The 17,788-nt window shown below is 43.4% G+C and overlaps 1 protein-coding gene across 1 annotated transcript in view; it reads right to left on the bottom strand.

Annotated features, from left to right (window-relative positions):
• LOC139643158 (ankyrin-3-like) overlaps positions 1 to 17,788 on the bottom strand; it is a 78,642-nt gene that overhangs the window by 17,480 nt on the left and 43,374 nt on the right. The window contains 10 exon segments of the mRNA XM_071518330.1: positions 343 to 8,319; positions 9,618 to 9,699; positions 10,416 to 10,442; positions 10,989 to 11,111; positions 13,508 to 13,633; positions 14,530 to 14,758; positions 14,856 to 14,952; positions 15,401 to 15,608; positions 15,816 to 16,027; positions 17,381 to 17,535. Of these exon segments, the coding sequence (XP_071374431.1) occupies positions 343 to 8,319; positions 9,618 to 9,699; positions 10,416 to 10,442; positions 10,989 to 11,111; positions 13,508 to 13,633; positions 14,530 to 14,758; positions 14,856 to 14,952; positions 15,401 to 15,608; positions 15,816 to 16,027; positions 17,381 to 17,535 (9,236 nt within the window).

Genomic DNA, 17,788 nt, shown 5'->3' on the forward strand with positions numbered 1-17,788 from the left:
ACTTTTACTGTCACGCCTTTCCCTAACAGCATCTTTAACATATTTTTGCATGGCTTTTACCCTATCTAACAACATGAGAATTAAGAAAACCCCTTTTTCTTCTGCTCAATCCAGGGATACATTTTGTTTATTGTCAATTCTGCTGTGAATTTCCCACTCTGCATCCTTAAGCTTGATCTCTACATCTAATTCAGACGGCACAGGACAGAGATGACGAGAATGACAGGAAGAAGTGACAGCTACACTTAAAACATCACATCACAAAGCACCCACAACAGCTACATGCATCTCATATAGAAAGATAGTTAAAGATTAACAAGGGTTTAGAAAGAGTTTACAAACTAGTCTCGTTCTCCGTGACAGGAGCCGTGATTGGCTGATCAACCTGACTCCCTTCCTCCTTCTCCTTCTGCTCCTTCCCTCCAAGTGTCCGCCTACTCTTCCTCCTGCTCCTCCTCATCCTCTCACTGTCGGCCTGCTCAACCTCAGCTCTCACGCCTCTAGCGGACCGTGTTGGTGTGGTGATGGTGGTGGAGGTGGAGGTGGAGGTGGGGGAAGGGCGGGAACTTCTAGAAGCCCTAGAAGTTCTAGAAGGTTCTGACAACGAAGTGTTCCTGGATGTGCTGAGGCTGCAGCTGCTGCTTTCTTCATCCTCATTGGGCAGTTTTTTCCCCTCTACCTTTGTCTCTCCCTCCTTGGGGAGGGTTTGGTCCATAGGGTTGGCTACCTGGCTACTGACGGATTTAGTTTTAAGGTTTTCTGAGGCCATGATGTTGTTTTTTCTCGCTGTCTGAGTGGTACTACCTCTGCCTGGGGTTTTCACTAAACTGTGGCTGGGTTTGATGCTGGATCTGTCTTTAACTTGCTGTCTATTACCCTGGGCAGTTTTAGTGCTTCTATCACTGACCGCAGATCTGGTTCGAACCTGTTTATGCACCGAAAAAAAGGAAGAGCATTCCTTTGCCTTCATCACTGGGATTCTAGATTTAGGTATTAAATTCTCAAAAGGGTCGAATCTTTCCCTGCCTACATGAATTGCACATTTCCTAACTAGTGGTTTATTAACATTTTCTTTTGCCTTGTGTATCCCTATTGGTTGACTTTCACTGCATAGTTTGTAGCTAGGCGCCCTCACAGGTAACCTGGACTTGCATATCTGGCCTTTGAACTCTTTGGCTCCTGTGCTTGTTATTGCTACAATGGGAACAACCCTATCTTCCCTGCTGTTCTCCTCTAGCTGGCTGAAGGCTGCTTCTACCCTGCTGACCTGCTGCAGAGTGGGCTCTGAAGAGGACAGCAAGTTGAACACAATACTGCCAGGATGAATGAAGTTTGCATGGATGTTATGGGAGTCAAGGTTGTTGCTATTGTTATTGCTGTTCCCTGTTTGGGGATTGCTGTTCTGCTGTGAAGGTGTGGAAGAAGAGTCTGTGCTTTGGTAATAAGTGTTCTGTATTTCTCTGGTCCATTCTGAAAAGTCCCTCTGTTCTAATGTATCTGATGGAATTCTGGGATTTGAATAATAATCTGTGATGCTTGATGGTCTGTTATTTGAATAGTAATCTGTCATGCCCGATGTTTGAGAGTTGGAATAATCTGAATAGTATGAGGCTACAGAATAAGAATTATCTACAGTTGTTCCTGAGGTTGTGTAATTAGAATTATCAAAAGTGCCTGGTGTTCTACATCTAGAACTGCTGTTTGAAAAATCTGAGTCTTTATCAGATGACGACTTGAATCCTATTCTAAAAGTGGAAACTTTAGACTCATTGCTTAAGGTTGACTCTCTGCATGTGTTGTTGCTGCCAGTCCCATTTGATCTGTCTAGTCGGACAGTAGTAGTCTGAATGGAGACCTGAGGGGCTGGTAATGTATCTGTGGGAGCCTGTGTGTTAACCTGATCGCTCTGTGTCTGTTGTGAGAAGGTTTCTACCTCTGAGGCCCTGACGCTGTATCTGCCTGCTGAGTGATAATGCTCACCAATCTGAAAAAATTGGAGCCTCTCCTCCACCATGTCCCTCTTGCTCATGTCAATCGCACCACTGCGCGTCATCTCAAACATCTTCCCTTCATGGAAGGGGAACGGGTTTGGCTCGCTTGTCGGCGTGCTATCATCCGTTGGTGTTCGGGCTGGGGTAGTGTCTGGTGTTGTGGCCTGAGACTGGTCATCGACTGCCAGTCCGAATGGCTTAGGCTCACCATTGCTGTCCCGTGTCCCTGCCATGTCAACGACCTCGTCCTCTCCACCTTTACTGGGCCAGGGATCAAAGTCCAGCCCTTTAGTGGCTACAGTCTTAAAAGGAGAGTTAAACTCTTCTTCTAGTTTATAACTAAAATAAGTATCCGAGAATCCCTCTTTATCTGAGGGTTTTTGCTCCTGGTTTTTAACCCCATCTTTACAAACACCCTCAAGTTTTCCACCATCTAAGGGGGAATCGTTTTTAGAAGTAGCCTTTTGGCATTCCTCAGGGGTTTTCTCCTCTTCGATAACTTCCAGTTTGGTCTGGGGGAAAGAGCGGTCAGGGGACCTGAATGTGTCTGATGCCCAGACGTCTCTCCTGCTGTCGGGAAGGCCAAATAGCCTTAAATCTGCCTGCTCACACAGGCCATCATCCTCATCCTGAAGCTCATATCCGTCTAGGGAGTCAATCTCTGTCGCATCCGTGTCATGAGAAAATTCAGCTGTTGTGGCTATAGAACAGTCTGTTATTGACTGGTCGTTTCCGTTTTGTTCATATTCATAATCCTCCCCACCTTTGCCATTAGAACCTTTAGAACCATTGGAACCATTGGAGCCATTGGTTCCACCATGAGATTCTTTGTTGTTTCCATTCTTGTCATGTTTTTTGGATTTGGATCCCTTCTCTTTCTCCTTCTTCTTCTCCTCCTCCTCCTCCTCCTCCTCCTCCTCAGGGACTTTGAAAGTGAATTTCTTACAGGGGATGGGCTGGAAGATTGATTCCTCATCCTCATCCTCTTCGGCATTTGATTGACTGTCGTCCGTCCCAGGAAGCACAGGGGAGGGGGGCTGGATGCGTATGATTGGCTCGGTCAGAAAATGCTTATCATGTTCTTCCTGTAGATTCACCTCCATCATCTCAGTCTCTGTCTCTGAAGAGGCACAGGAACCTTTCCTCTCTGTGTCTGATTGTTCTGAGGCTGAGTCCAGAGGAGGAGGAGGAGGGAACTCAATATATGCAACACCTTTGTCTTTTGAGACTGCTTGCTGCTCTTGTTCTGTTATTTCACCCTGACTGACATTAACTATTGTTTCCTGCTGGTTGAAATTGTTTTCGAATTCCTGCTGGTTCTCATGCATTTTTGTTCCCTGCTGATTAGCATTAGCAAGGTCAGCTTGAAAGGCATTAAATGTTGTTTTACTACCCGGTCTTTCTGGTAGGGCCTCTTTAAAAGAAAAACTAGTTTTCCCATCATCCTCCTCTGATTCCTCAGACACTTCCATGATGGGGCTGGGCTTCCCTGGCATGAACCCCATGAAGCCATCAGGGGTCCTGGACGTGAGGTCATAGCTGACCTCCTCAGAGCTGGGGGTCTCTGGTGTGAGGGGGCTTTTCCCTGAGCTGTCTATGAAAGAGACCTGTTCTAGTGTGTCATCATCTGGGCTTATGGGGCTGAGTGCTGAGCTGGATTTCTGTTTGACTGTGTACACTGTCCCCCTGGCCTCCCTCTCTGCCTGCCTGCCCACCTGGACACTAACATAAACAGGTAGCGTTTTGATGCCCTTGAAATTCTCTTTGGTTGTTGAAGCAACTGGAGGGGCTAAGACTTTCTCGAGTGTTTCTCTAGGGCTGGGGAGGTTATTCGAGTTAGAATCTTTGGGTGCATTATCTAGAATTTCAAACGTTTTGTTTGTCAGATTTTCCTCTGTTTTTGTTGGGGTTGTCTCAGGGCTAGTCTGTATTTTGTTCTTAGATAATGTAGGTATCTGTGAAGGTTTAGTTACTGTCTGTTTCTTTGGGGGGTCATTATCTAGGGGAATAGATGCTGTCCTAACAGGAATTTGAGATTCTGTCTTTTTTCTAAGGTTTTTGTTTAATGGTTCCTCATTTTCAGGTGTCACTTCTTTGGAGGCAGGTTCACTTTTTCTGTCTTGTTGGTATTTTTCAGCATTACTATCTTTCTCTATGGTAGTGTCTGGAATGGCAGTTGGAGATGTTTGAACTTTTTGACCTTTATTGCTATCTTTAATTTCCTGAGTAACAGTGGTATTGATATCTTTCCCTTTATTCTTTGCTTTGTCTTTCTCAGTTTCACTCAACTGTCTTTGAAGGGAGGCCTCTGGAATGTTTTTGTTTGACAGCTTGTCTCCCGTATGTTTTGGGGCCTGAGATGGTGATGATGTCAAAGCAGGTTTACTGGTATCTGTGGCAGCTCCTTTGTCTTTCTCAACATCCTTTTTTGGGCTTCCCTCCTCTGAGGCCTCAGATACTTTTGATGTTTTTCCTCCTGCATAAATCTGGTAAACAGGAAGTTTACTCTCCTGTAGTTTTTTCATTGAAGGTTTTGGCTGCACTGGTGGAGGAGTTTTTGTTGGACTAGATTGACTTTGTTTCTGAGCCTCAGATTCAAACTTCATTCTCACAGAGCTGACTTTGGATGTTGATTTCACCTGAACAGGAGATGAGGGTTCAGACTCACTTGTCTTGGTCTGTTTAATTTTATCCTCACTGAGACGAGAGAACACACTTCGCTCAGGACTGCTTGGTAAACTAGAGCCTTTCTTTTCAGTTGCAGTGGTGCTACCAAACATTTTGCCAACAGAGGGCTCCCTGAGCTTGCTTTTACCCCACACCTCTCCGCCTGCCTTGGGTTTCTGCTGTGTTTTCTCAGGGCTACTGCAGGTTGAGCTAGGCCCAGACCTGGTTTCCCTTGGCTCTCTCCTCACAGGCTTTTTCTCAGGGGACTGCAGCTCATCGTTGAGCTTTTCTGTTTTGTCGCGGAAGAACTGCGACACCTCACTGAGTTTTTCTTCAGCTTCCTTAACAGTTTGGTCCACCCTGTCCTCGTAAAGGAGCTTATCCCTGCTCCTGTCGTGTTTATCTTCTGTGAATCGCATCCAAACTGCATGTTTAGGGCTGCCCTGTTCTGTGGAGTAATGTAGTACTGTCACCTTATCAAACTGAGACTGTTCATCCCTGTGTAAGGAGAATTTACCTGATTTAGGGGACCCATCTTTTGACTTAAAAATAAACTCTTTTTTGGGGCTTCCACGCTGTTGACTTATGCTCTCTGTGCTGCGGCCGCCGCTCTCCTCAGAAGTTAGGTGGCGGTTTTGGTCGGTCATCATTGCTGAATCCTCTGTGTCAGAGTGAGACAGTGATGAGGTGTCTAGTTTCTCTGAGAGGAGCATTTTCTCAGCAAACCTGTATGACTCCCCTCGGATATCTGATAGCTCGTCATCACAGTATTCTATAGAATGTTGGCTCAATAGTTTAAGGGCTTTATACGAGTCATCTGTAATCAGCTGGGCAGAGCTTGGGCGGCTGTCCTCCTCCTGCGACACTGGGGTGTTAACACGAGATGTTTCCAGGAAGGAGGGCAGGGATTCCTCGGCAGTAAGCTCCTCTTCTTCCTGTTGGGCCTCATCATAATCAGTAAGTTCCTTTATTCCACGGTCCCCTTTATAGACATAGAGCTCAGGGTGTTTCTTGGTCTCCCTGATAATAACCTCGGTCGGCTCTGCTGTGCTGTGCCCCTTTTCAATATGAACTTCTATTATCCTTTCCACTTTGGGTTTGGATTTAACGTCTTTGTCAAGGAATCTAGGAGTCAGCTCATCACCTTTGACAGAATCCTGGCCTGCTTTGTGTTCAAAAAGGCCTGCTAGTTCTTTAGACGGGTCCCTACCTGACTGGAAAGCTTTCATAATATCTCTAACTGACATACCTTCCTCTATCCTCTCTGCTCCATCAGTTAGCTGAGGCTTGTGATAGACCATTCTAGTAGTAGTGGTAATATGAGTCTCCTCTTTAAGACACATGCTTTTGCTCACCATGGAGTCCTCTTCTGACATTTTCAGCTGTAACGCTTTGACTTTGTCTTTGATGGAGGTAGGTGAGGCTGTATCTGGTTCTATACAAGGAATAGCAGACGCAGCCTCTTCCATCAGTACAGGTTCACAAGGCTCATCAGGCTGCTCATAGCTCCTAATGTGGACCACTTCAGTCCTGGTCTCAGTTACACAGGGAGGGATGGGAGAGTCTGCAAATAAAGGTTTAGGTCCTGTACTCTCTGCACTTTGAGGAGCAGAGGGAGTCTTTTCACTCCTGGTCTCAAACCCGCTGTCTGACAGGGGACTCTTATCCTGCTCATGAGACAAGTCCTCAGGTGATTCCAAAATAGCGTCCGTCCCTTGATATGATTCGGCAAGCTTGCTTAGGTCCTTCTCTGAGGGAGAGGTGCGCATGCCCGAGCCTGGCGGAGGCATTTTGAGCTTGTGCTCTTGTAATGACATGGCTGGTTTGAGAACACGTTTCTGTTTCTCTTCTCCCTCCCTCTTTGCCTCCTCCTCATACCTACATTTCACCTCTGCCATTTTGGATAGAGAGCTAGCGCCAATGTCATTTGCTAAATAATCGACTACTTTAGCCAAGTCAAAGTCTTTGCTAGGCATGGAGTGGGGCTTGAATGGGAGTGTGCTTTCATCAAAAGGTGGGTGATACTCTGAGAGGGCACTTCTCTGTGCCTCCTCAATCTCATCTTTTGAAAACTCCTCCCATTCATCCTCTGAGGCTCTCTCTTTAGCTGTCATGGCTTTACCTTCACTCAAGATGTCCTTCTGTAATATCTCACTAACTTTCACTAAATCCTCTTTTACTTTCTCAACTAAGGTAAATGTCTCCTCATCCTCTAACTTGGTCTCTTTAGGAGTGCCAGTATGTGATGTTTGGACAGTTTTAGCTGCTGTCCGTGTGTCTGTCTGGAGGATAGCTGTCATTCTGATCAGATCCTCTTTCATGTCCGCTACATCTCTTAGTATCTCCTGATTGGAAGCTGCAGTTGGGTGGATGACGGGTGGCGTGATGAACGGAGGGGATTTCAATTGGGATTTTATTTTCGATGAGGTTACACAAGAAGACAAAGAAGATGAGGAGGATGAAGCGCGGGAGGGATCGGGCAATGCCATTTTGAGAGACCCCGGCCCTGGTTTGACAGGGGTCTCTGGTAAGACGTTGACTAGGGAATACACAGGGACAGTCATTGTATTACATGAAACTGTGGAACTGGAGGAGGTGGCTGCAGATCTGAGAGACCCATAAGCAGAGCTAGCTGTTGCAGATCTACGTGAGGAGGACAGTGATTTAAGTGTGCCATAGCCTGACACAGAGCATGAGTTTATGGCTTCATTTATGGCTGCGCTGACACTGGAGGTTGCTGCCTGGGTGGTGGCCTGGATCCTCTCCTGAAGGCTGCTACTCCTCTCCGAGAGAAGGCGAGAAGAGGGGGATGAGGGGGTGGAGGAGGAGGATGGGTATTTAACAGGTGAGACTGATCCATTCATCATGGACAATTCCGAGGAGGCAATGGTGGTCTGTCCGGTTGAGGAGAGAGATGAGAGGGATGACCTCCCTCCTCGGGATCCTAGTGTTGAATCTACAGAGGTTTTCATTGAGGACAGACTGGAGATTGTTTTAACAGAAGAGAAGGAAGGTGCCCCTGCATCTGTCACTGTTGTGGACCCCAGGGTAGTTTTAAAAGGCAGACTAGAATTGTACATGTTGACAGTTGTCTTTGGCGACGTTGGAGTAGTAAGAGTAGCTGATGACCTATCCGGCACAGAACCATTGGATAGTGAGTGGAGTGGGGAAGTCCTTGATGTGTATGCTGAAGCGAGGCTTTTGATAGATGCTGGGTCTGTGCCGGGTTTACATGGGCTCCCAGAGGACACCAGGCTGGCAGACCCCTGGACAGGGTACTGGCCCTGCTGAACAACAGTTTTAATGGGTGAAGCCATAGTCCTATAAGACCTAATGGGAGATGAAGATACGGCATCGCTAACTGATTTAGCCGGGGAAGACAGGGTAGGAATGGGTGGTGGGGCTCCCAGGGTGGTTTTGATAGGTGTGGGACAAGCATGGGATGGGGAGGACCAGCTGGACTTCAGTGGAGAAGCAGCTGGCGAGCCTGCCGGTGAACCGGTAGAGGTGACGGAACCCCCCAGTCCGATGGGCCTTGTTTGGCCAGGGACGGTAATAGGAGCAGTCGACCATGGTGGGTAAGGTCTGGTTGGAAAGACAGGTTTGTGAGGGTAACCAGCAGGCAGTGTTCTTGCTGCTGTGCTTCGCTCAACTGTTGTTTCTTCAGATGAAATAGTTAAAAAAAAAATGATGAAGAAGAAATGGAACAAAAAAAATAAAAATAATGCAGAATAATAAAGGCGACAGAAAATTATGTTGGGGAAGGAGGGGGTAAGAAAAAAATGTGAAAAAGAGAAGAGACCAAAGGGGGAAGAATTGGTCAGTGACGCAGTCCTGGCATCAAGGAAGGAAAGAACAGTAGTTTTATGAGGTGCTAAGATGGGATATTTGAGTGTGGGTTGAGGATGGAGTTATAAAGCAAATAGTTGTGTTCCAGTGTGATTCATGATCCATCAATGACTCACAACAACAACAACAGCAACAACACAAATGGATAATAAGCCGAATGAAGCATATACAGCAGCAAAATAAATGTCAAAAGACAATGGTATAACCTAACAACTGACAACAGAAAAATGGCAAGACAAATGCACCAGAATTAACACAAAAACGACTTCTCTCTTTGGACTTCAGATGTGCTACAGTCAGCATATGGTTTCTGGATCTAATCTCAATCCGCTTTTTAAAGTGCCTTTTATCTGTTTGGTCTGAAAATTACATTTAGATAGTTTCCCCAAAGAAAATTTGGAAACTCTGATAAAACAGAGCCATGGGCTGCAGAAGTTTCCATTTTCCTGTTATTATCTAACAAAAGAATATTATGACAAAACCTTCCAAGACTAGGGTTTAGGTCCATATTATCATGCAAGATTGATAACCCTTGGTGACAAGCAGTGGGAGTGTGAAAAACTGAAAGAAGCACCTGAAAGAAAGCCATACTCGAGACCTCCTAACATGCATTTTTGTCAAACAAAAAATGCTACATCATCACAAAGCCAAAAGAGCTTTAAACTCAGAAGGGACAAATGGCAAATTGAAGGTAAAACAAACACAATTTTACTTTGACTTCCTTTCCCAAATGCCTTTCAACATTGTGTTGGTAAGTCAAAGCAAAATTTTGATGTTGCTGCGTTTAGACTTCTAAAACTCAGCTGTTGAAAACAACCAAACAAACCCAGAAGAAGCACAATACAACTCACAACGTGGGCAGGCACAGCACAGAAACGTACTCATTGACCCATGCAAAAATATATACCATGTTGTAAACAAGCATGTGGACAGTGCATGTTATGTAGGGTGAGAGATATGCATTTATCACACATTGAGTATGTCATATCTATCTCTATATTAATCACGCATTTTTCAAATTGCTAATAATCTAACTTATCCACGCAAATTGCTATGATTATAGTTATTATGACTTCCAACAATGTTTGTTAGTGAAAATGTCACACTCACTCAGTGCAGGCTCGGCCAGATAGCTGTAGCGCTTACGTAAGGCTAGGGATGCAAAGGTATGACGTCGCTCTGGCTTTTCAGTCTGCAACAATAACAACAACACAAACACCTATCATTGCTAGGTCGCCCTACATTCTATGGTGCTGCCAGATCAACAGCACTTGAACCTTATTAATCATATAAAATTAAATCAAACCTTATTTGACAGTCTGTATACCTTAATAGTACTATAAAAACAAAGGCCATACTTCACAGTACTCTCATGATTGTGTAATATGGCAGCAAATCATTTAAGATCATGTTTTTCATTTTACGTATATTCATTGCCCTCCAATCCGTTATTCCTGTATGGTAATGATTACGGATATAACACTTATAAAAGTGTTCTTATCAAGCTAATAGAAGTCACAAATTTGCTAAAGTTAGTCACAAACTATGATAACTACAAACTCTAAATTATCAATATTTAAAGCTGAAAAATAATGTTCTATGTTACACACTAATTATAGTAAAGGTTAAATCTTAACAACTTAAGGACAATTTATACTGTATATCTTAACTCTAAAGTCACTTGAATCACAAAGGATAGAGCGCAAGGGATAAGGATTGGACAAAAAACAATTTGTTCTCCTTATCTGACAATATATCATGCAAAACTGGACAGCTAAGGGTTGCTTTGAACAAGGAAAGCTCATATCGCCCTTGTAGCAGCGGAAAGAATAAGGCTATGGAGAGCAGAGCAGGGCCACTATAGACCTAGCGCAGAGGACAGCACATGGTGGGGAGGGTGTGGATTACCTCGTCCTCAGGATCTGATTCCATTTCCTGGTTCCCAAGATGCATTGCAGAAACAGGGGGAGTAACATAATGGAAAGCAGGGGAAAAGAAACATCAGGGAGTGAAAAAGGAGTGATTGACAGAAGCACCAACTCAGAAGAAGAGAAGCCACTTCAGCAAACTCAGCAAAGGAAAAAAAAAAAAAACACGAAACACCAAAAAACAAAATTATAAATAGCCAACACTCAGCAGCAAAAACAGCAAATGAACACAAGCCACAAAGTAAGCCAGCCTGAAAATAAAAAAAAGCCTTTTGCACAAAAGCCCCGAGCCAAAAGCATGACGTCCCAAATCACAAGTGATTTGGCAGATAGGTACAGAATAAAAACAGCCAACGACAAAAACCACTGCATAGATAACCGATATACATAGAGAGAAGCTTGAAACAGATAAAAGACACAGTGGCGGCAGTTTGGCCAAAGGTTTTCTCTTTCTTATATCCATCAAGGTTAGCCTAGGGCCCTAGCTGCCCTAACCGTGAGTATGGTTATGGCGGTGACGACAGAGAATGGAGCCGAGTTAGCGCTACCTTACCTTCTTCAGCGCAGGGAGAGTGATGTTCAGGTTGCACACAGCGGTTTGTGGAAAGCCTTTGATGGTCTTACACTCTTTGAGGAAAGTGAGACGACCACAGGGCTCCTGGCTGTTGTCTCTAACCTACAGAGAGTCAACCAAACATTGTTTTTTTCTTACCTGGTAGTCCTTATTAATGTACTTTAATATACTCATGTATTTCAACACTGTACACTTGTGTTACTGTTCTCACTCATGCTTTTAATTACCTACAAATTACTAAGAAAGGTACATATTTCCTGTTATGTATAGTTTCTTGGTAATTTTTCCTTTATGTTACTGTGGTTTCACTCAATACAATGATGTATTTTAGCACTATATAGCAAAGGGATACCGTCTTTCTGAAGGAGTGTGGTTATACATTTGGGGAGTGTAGAAGGGGAGACACAGGAAAGGAGGTTAGAATTACACCAACATTTGACATGTAGCATTACAGAAATAAGTGTCCTATTAAAAACTTTTTTTTATGCGGTGTTTGGAAATTTGCTTGCTTATTCATAGTTTCTGAAACATCAATACTTAACAGTAGAAATTATTACCTGCTAAAATATTTGATTTCCACTAGAGGCCATAACAAAGAATAGCAGGTTTTGCTCCTACCTATCACAAAATTTCCCCTAAAATAAAATTTCTCTGATTTTGTTTTCACATATTACCTGACATATATTGTCAGCTGGACAATAGCTGAATAATGAATAATCTAACAGTCCCATTTGTCCTAAGTGGTAAACATGAGCAGCCCTTGGCCCTGCTACTGTAATTAGCCATGCTGTGGAAAAGTGGCACCTGATCTAGTTCATAGATCAGTTCATAGATCACAAAATAGTAGACACACCAGTCCAATAGGACTGACTGGGGAGAACATGAAGTTAGTGGGTCGATCAATTAGATGAGGTTATGTAGCGGGGGGGGGGGTAAGTTATGCCCTGTGGACTGAGGTCACTGTAAGGGTACACTTCTTTGTACAAAGAGCGGGACAGTAAAGGGGCAGGACACAGAGAGAGAGAGTTATATTATAGAGGTTAGAGCTAAAACAATCATGTCCCAGTACAACATTATAACAGCAACTAAACATCGAACAAAAAGTTCGGAAATTTGTGTTTGGTAAATTATTTCTCTGTTGTAACAATGCTTCTTGGCAATACATTTTATACCGTTGGAAAGCCTGTTTATTTCCCTATTAAATGGTGCCCCATTTGTAAGGAACATGCATTTGTGGGATGAGCAGCACAGCTGAGTATGTGGGTTGCGCTCATGTAAAATTTGCCAAATCTTCTCTGCCAATGCCAAACAGCTTATTCTGCTGTTGCTGCCCTTCACCGTCCGGCCCGTTTGCGCTGGTGTCGGCAACACCTGCACTGGAACCTGAACATGTGGAGGAACGTTATGTTCAGCGATGAGTCCAGATTCTGCCTATGGAAGTTGGATCGTAGGATCAAAGTGTGGAGAAGACGGGGAGAACGCTATGCTGATTGCTGCACCGATAGAGTAACACCTTTCGGTGGAGGCAGTGTGATGGTGTGGGGCGGCATCTCCATCACTGGAAAAACGAGGCTTGTCATCATTGGAGGCAATCCCATATCTCCACAGTCTGGGACCGAACTCCATCCTCCAAGATGACAATGCTCGCCCCCACAGAGCGGGGTTTATCAGAGACTACCTCCAGAATTTGGGAGTAGAGAGAATGGAATGGCCTGCCAACAGTCCTGACCTCAACCCAATTGAACACTTATGGGATCAGCTTGGGCGTGCTGTTCGTGCTAGAGTGACCGACACAACCACGTTGGCTGACTTGCGACAAATCCTGGTTGAGGAGTGGAATGCCATCCCACAGCAGTGTGTGACCAGGCTGGTGACCAGCATGAGGAGGAGGTGCCGGGCTGTTGTGGCTGTGTATGGTTCTTCCACACGCTACTGAGGCTCCTGACTGTTTGTTAAATGAATAAATTGTAAAATTGCCAATATGTCTTGTTTCTTCCTTGTTACTGATAGACTTCAATCATCCGATCCACCAAACAACACCAAACAAGAGTCAATAGCAATAGCAGAATAAGCTGTTTGGCATTGGCAGAGACGATTTGGCAAATTTTACATGAGCACAACCCACATACTCAGCTGTGCTGCTCATCCCACAAATGCATGTTCCTTACAAATGAGGCACCATTTAAAAGGGAAATAAACAGGCTTTCCAACGGTATAAAATGTATTGCCAAGAAGCATTGTTACAACAGAGAAATAATCTACCAAACACAAATTTCCGAACTTTTTGTTCGATGTTTAAATGACATTGGTTGCTGCTTGTGTCCAGAGTTTTCCAGGGGCCCTGTTATGATTATTTCAGGGACATTTGATTAAATTCAAGTGGCTTTTGCCAAGTTGGTTTATGGTCCTGCCAACTCCCCTTCCACACAAAGCATCTTAATCTAAAGATCCTTAACCTGAAGAAGAGGTATGGTAGGCGGTAGCTAAGGGTGTGTTACCTTGACGCAGAAGGGCAAGCGGTTCTCCTTGAAGGCGTAGAAGTTGAGAACTAATTGCTGGCCAGCTTTGATCAGAGGGGCCAGGTTGCCATAGCAATCCACATAGATGGGCCGACCCTCCAGAACCTGAGAGAAGATCACAGAAGTAAGAACAAAACTCATGTGCAACATCAAAATTCATGAATCTGCGAGTTTAATGAAGTGTGCCTCCAAGAGTTAAAAACACATTAAATAATTTTCAAATATTTTGATGCCATGGTCTGAAAGTAGCACAGAGCTCTAAACCACGATTGTTGGGTTGGAATGTAGAAGAGTAACTGGTTCAAACCCTCAACCCTCACAAGCATTTGAAAATGTCTACCTCTCTCTTTAGTTCTCAATTCTCCTATTTCTTTTCCCCGCACTTTTCTCTACAGGATCACTCTAGGGTCACAGGAATTATAAGGGAATATTATCAGGGCGCTGTGGCTCTGACCTGAGTACTCCTTACTATTGGTTGCTTGTAATGTTGATGATTTAGGATTTTAAGCTTATTCTACTGCTGCACTCATTTTAAGCCACCCTGGATAAGAGCATCAGCTAAATGCCTAAAATGTAAATGTAAAACATACTCACAAACTAAACTAAAATGTATTTAATTTTTCACAAATTTTCATGAAGTGTTTTTGTTTCTGAAAAAAAATTGTTTCTGAAAACAAAGTAGAAGTCAATGGAGGATGAAAAGCATTTTCTAAATATCAGTTTTTTTTTTTATTTCAGTTTTCAAAGTTGTTTCAAACTGTGCTACTAATTATCCTTAAAAAGAATATGCTAATTATTGAAATTAATTGAATGGTTAGTGTCTAATGTGGAGAGAAATAGTTTTGACTTGTACCAGCGTTTCTAAGAAATAGCAGGAGGCTTTTGCACTTTTGAATGTCCAAAGGTGAAGCATGATTAGAGGTCAATTTCGACATTTCAAAAATCCTGAACTTTCCCTATTGGGAGGTAGAATAAATAGTAAACCCTACATAAACCTGTACCTCTATGTCTTTGCTCCTGGCCACTTCCTCAAAGTTCTCCTGCTGCTCCAGGGTCTTGTCCACCTTGTCGTCCGTCATACAGAAGCACCTCAGTCTGGACTCCACCGGGTCGTTCATCTTGGCAAACACCACAAACTTGGCCATGTATGGCACACAGATCAGGTCCCGGTACAGCTGGGTGGCCAAGCCCACTGTCTCTGGGATTTGGTGGCAGTCTGCTAGCCAGAACCTGAATAAGAGACAGATAAAATGATAAACATTGGCTTCCCTTACCTATAGCACCTAGTGGCAGCCACAAAGTTTGAAATTTTTTAATTAAGTCTGACCTGGCAGAGACATTGGTGGTGAAGGAGACACAGTCATTGACGAAGGTGAGAGGAGTGGTGCCTGTGATGTCCTCCCACTGTGCGGGGGACGTACCACCTGGTAGAGAGTCATACAGGTAACATCACACAACCTGCAGATTCTAAGTGACACTTAGAACAGACAGACGTGACAGATCTGACTAACTTTTCTGTTGACATCTAAATATTCAGTTATGTACTGCAGCTCTAGGACTCATATTGAGAAAAGCAATGTTATTATCCTTTTTAAGATCTTAGGAATTTGTTGTCTCTTGACACCTAAGATTAGATAATGTGTTGATGTTACATCAAAAGATGGTAGTATTTTGTCATGAATATATTGCTTTGAAATTAGTTTTTGCACATTGTAATGCCAGCAAAACAAATCGATTGCTAAAAAATTAAATATGCAAATTAAGAGCAGCTCCTAGAAACTATAGCTCATAGATGATGGCAATTACCACAAATCATTTGACAATGATATGATGATAATGTGCATACATGCATGCGTGCACACCCACACACACCTGTAATGCTGCAGAGAAGGCGGAGGCAGGGGGTACAGTCTCCTTTGTAGCCGTTGGCAAGCCCCTCCCCTGACAGGGGCGGGACTGGGATTGTCATAGTGATGGGCTTGTGGAACTTCCTTCTTCTGGGCTCCACGGTAACGATGGGGCTGAAGGTTGCCCGGTTACCAAGGATTTTCTTCACTGTGTCGTCAGGTACCGGCTGGGCCTGACAAAGAAGAGGGGATGAGTGGTTATTAATCAATCGAGTTTGTGTGTGTGTGTGTGTGTGTGTGTGTGAGAGGGAGAGAGAGAGAGAGAGAGAGAGAGGGAGAGAGAGAGAGAGAGAGAGAGAGAGAGAGAGACACACACACACAGGGAGAGAGATTCTAACAGAAAACACAAACAGAAATAACAAGTATATCCCTCAACCCACCTGTAGTCCAACCCTGATCTTCTTGGTTAGTGCTCCCTCAGGGAAGGAAGCCTGAACCAGTGGGACGCTCCGGCTGCACAGAGTCCCACCCTCTGGCCCCATCTGATTGGACTCCTGCCTGATCCGTGACACTACAGCAAAGTACTGTGGGAAGTCCTTGGTGATGATTCGGCAGATTCTCTTCCTCTCCAGGTCCTCAGCACTGTCTAGTTCTACAGGGGAAGAAAACACCTTTATTATCTCATGAATCACATTTATTTTCAAACCCTACAGGTGCAACCCACTTTCTGGTACTAATTTACTATAGCCAGGTTTACATTTAAAAGCGTTATTTTGTTGAATTAGACCATCATCACTTTTTCATGTGAACATACCACAGCCATCTTTATTGTCTCATTCACTTGCATAAATTTAAAAACATAGTCTGAAAAGGCATACTGCTTTCACATATATAAACTAAGGAAACCATGTCTTAACTTTAGAGCCTTAAAATCTTTTTTGCTCCATAGTTACACATCACCTCATGCAACTGTATCTTCAGTATTGTATATATAAGATAATCATTTGCAACATCAAAAAGCACATGATAATGAGATAAATGATTTAATAGAACACTATTGGTTGAAGAGGTTGGGTTGATATAAGCACATTTATTTAAAATAAGCTACAAGTCCGACCGGCATTATAACCACTCAGTCAATTTATGTTCAATCTAAAGAATTGTGTAAACCTTCAAATTAAACAAATACTTGAAAATCACCCAAACTGGAAGTAACAAGGTTTTGACAATCCTTATTATATAATTGCATAGTATTTAATAGTAGCTAATAAACGTAATATCTGGAAGCCTATAGTCCATATTAACAAGGCAAACACCATGTATAAGCCTACAGTAAAATTAAGTTTTATCTATATGTCTTTAGTGGTAACAGGTTTACAGCAAATCTCATAATAAGGAAATATAAGGTGTTTTTGTTATGTACAGTATATGTGGAAAAAAGGTGAGAAAATTATGTTTAAGTACACATGTTAATGAAATATGGCAAGACAAATTCATATTGATTGTCAAGCCACCATAAATGATGCTTTGGCCATATCTGTACATCCCATCAACCAGAAAACCTGATGTCTGTTGGTGCTGGCAAAATACTGTATCAAACATGTACTGTCAGTACATGTTTGATACAGTATGATACTATATTCATTTTATAGTACAAAAACTATAAAATGAATAGTGAATTTGTGCAAAGGGACTTCAGATGATCCCCTTTGATGAGTTTTAATATTAAAATTGCATTCATTTTCAACAGGAGCAGCACTTTTATTTGTAGGCCATGTTTTGCTCCAGGTCTCAAGAATCGGTGCTCTACAAAAGTGAAATATCTCCTTAGTCGTTGTTTCTTAAGCATGGGTCAGGACCTAAAACAGCTTGCAGGCCTGTATCTTTTTGGGTCACCATATGACAGGTCTTGGTATATTTACATTTGTGTGGGTCCCAGGGTAAGACAAAATGTATTACATTTGGGCCCCAGGTTGAAAGAATGTCTGTTGTGGGCGGTCTTTACCTTCGTCCATGCCGTTGAGGAGATGATTGAGGTCGTCAGTCTTACAGTCGTACAGATGCTCCTTCCAGGTTTCTCCGTTCTCGCTGCGCAGTAAGATCAGCTCTCTCTCCTGGCCCCGCATCGAGCCAAAGTGGGGGATCTCCACTATCACAGGCCTGGAAAGGTACGTGGCATGGAGCAGTGGTTAAATTAATCCATTTTTACCATTGACTGAAGCAGGGATTCTGTGCAATCCCATGGCGCATTCATGGTTTTGCAAGCTACAGCTAGTTAGCTATAAATGATTTAAAACACACTGTGAAAACATCAGCCATATTCCATGTCAGGTAAGGTTGCGAATAGTCACCAAAAAGTGCTATCATTTGGCAGTTATCATTTGGCAAAACACACTGAAAAAGAGATGTTTCC

The sequence above is a fragment of the Centroberyx affinis genome, unplaced genomic scaffold, assembly GCF_046629955.1.
Source record: "Centroberyx affinis isolate AG114_WGS23_722 - 3 ecotype Tasmania unplaced genomic scaffold, CSIRO-AGI_Caff_v1 ptg000565l_1, whole genome shotgun sequence".
NCBI lineage: Eukaryota > Metazoa > Chordata > Actinopteri > Beryciformes > Berycidae > Centroberyx > Centroberyx affinis.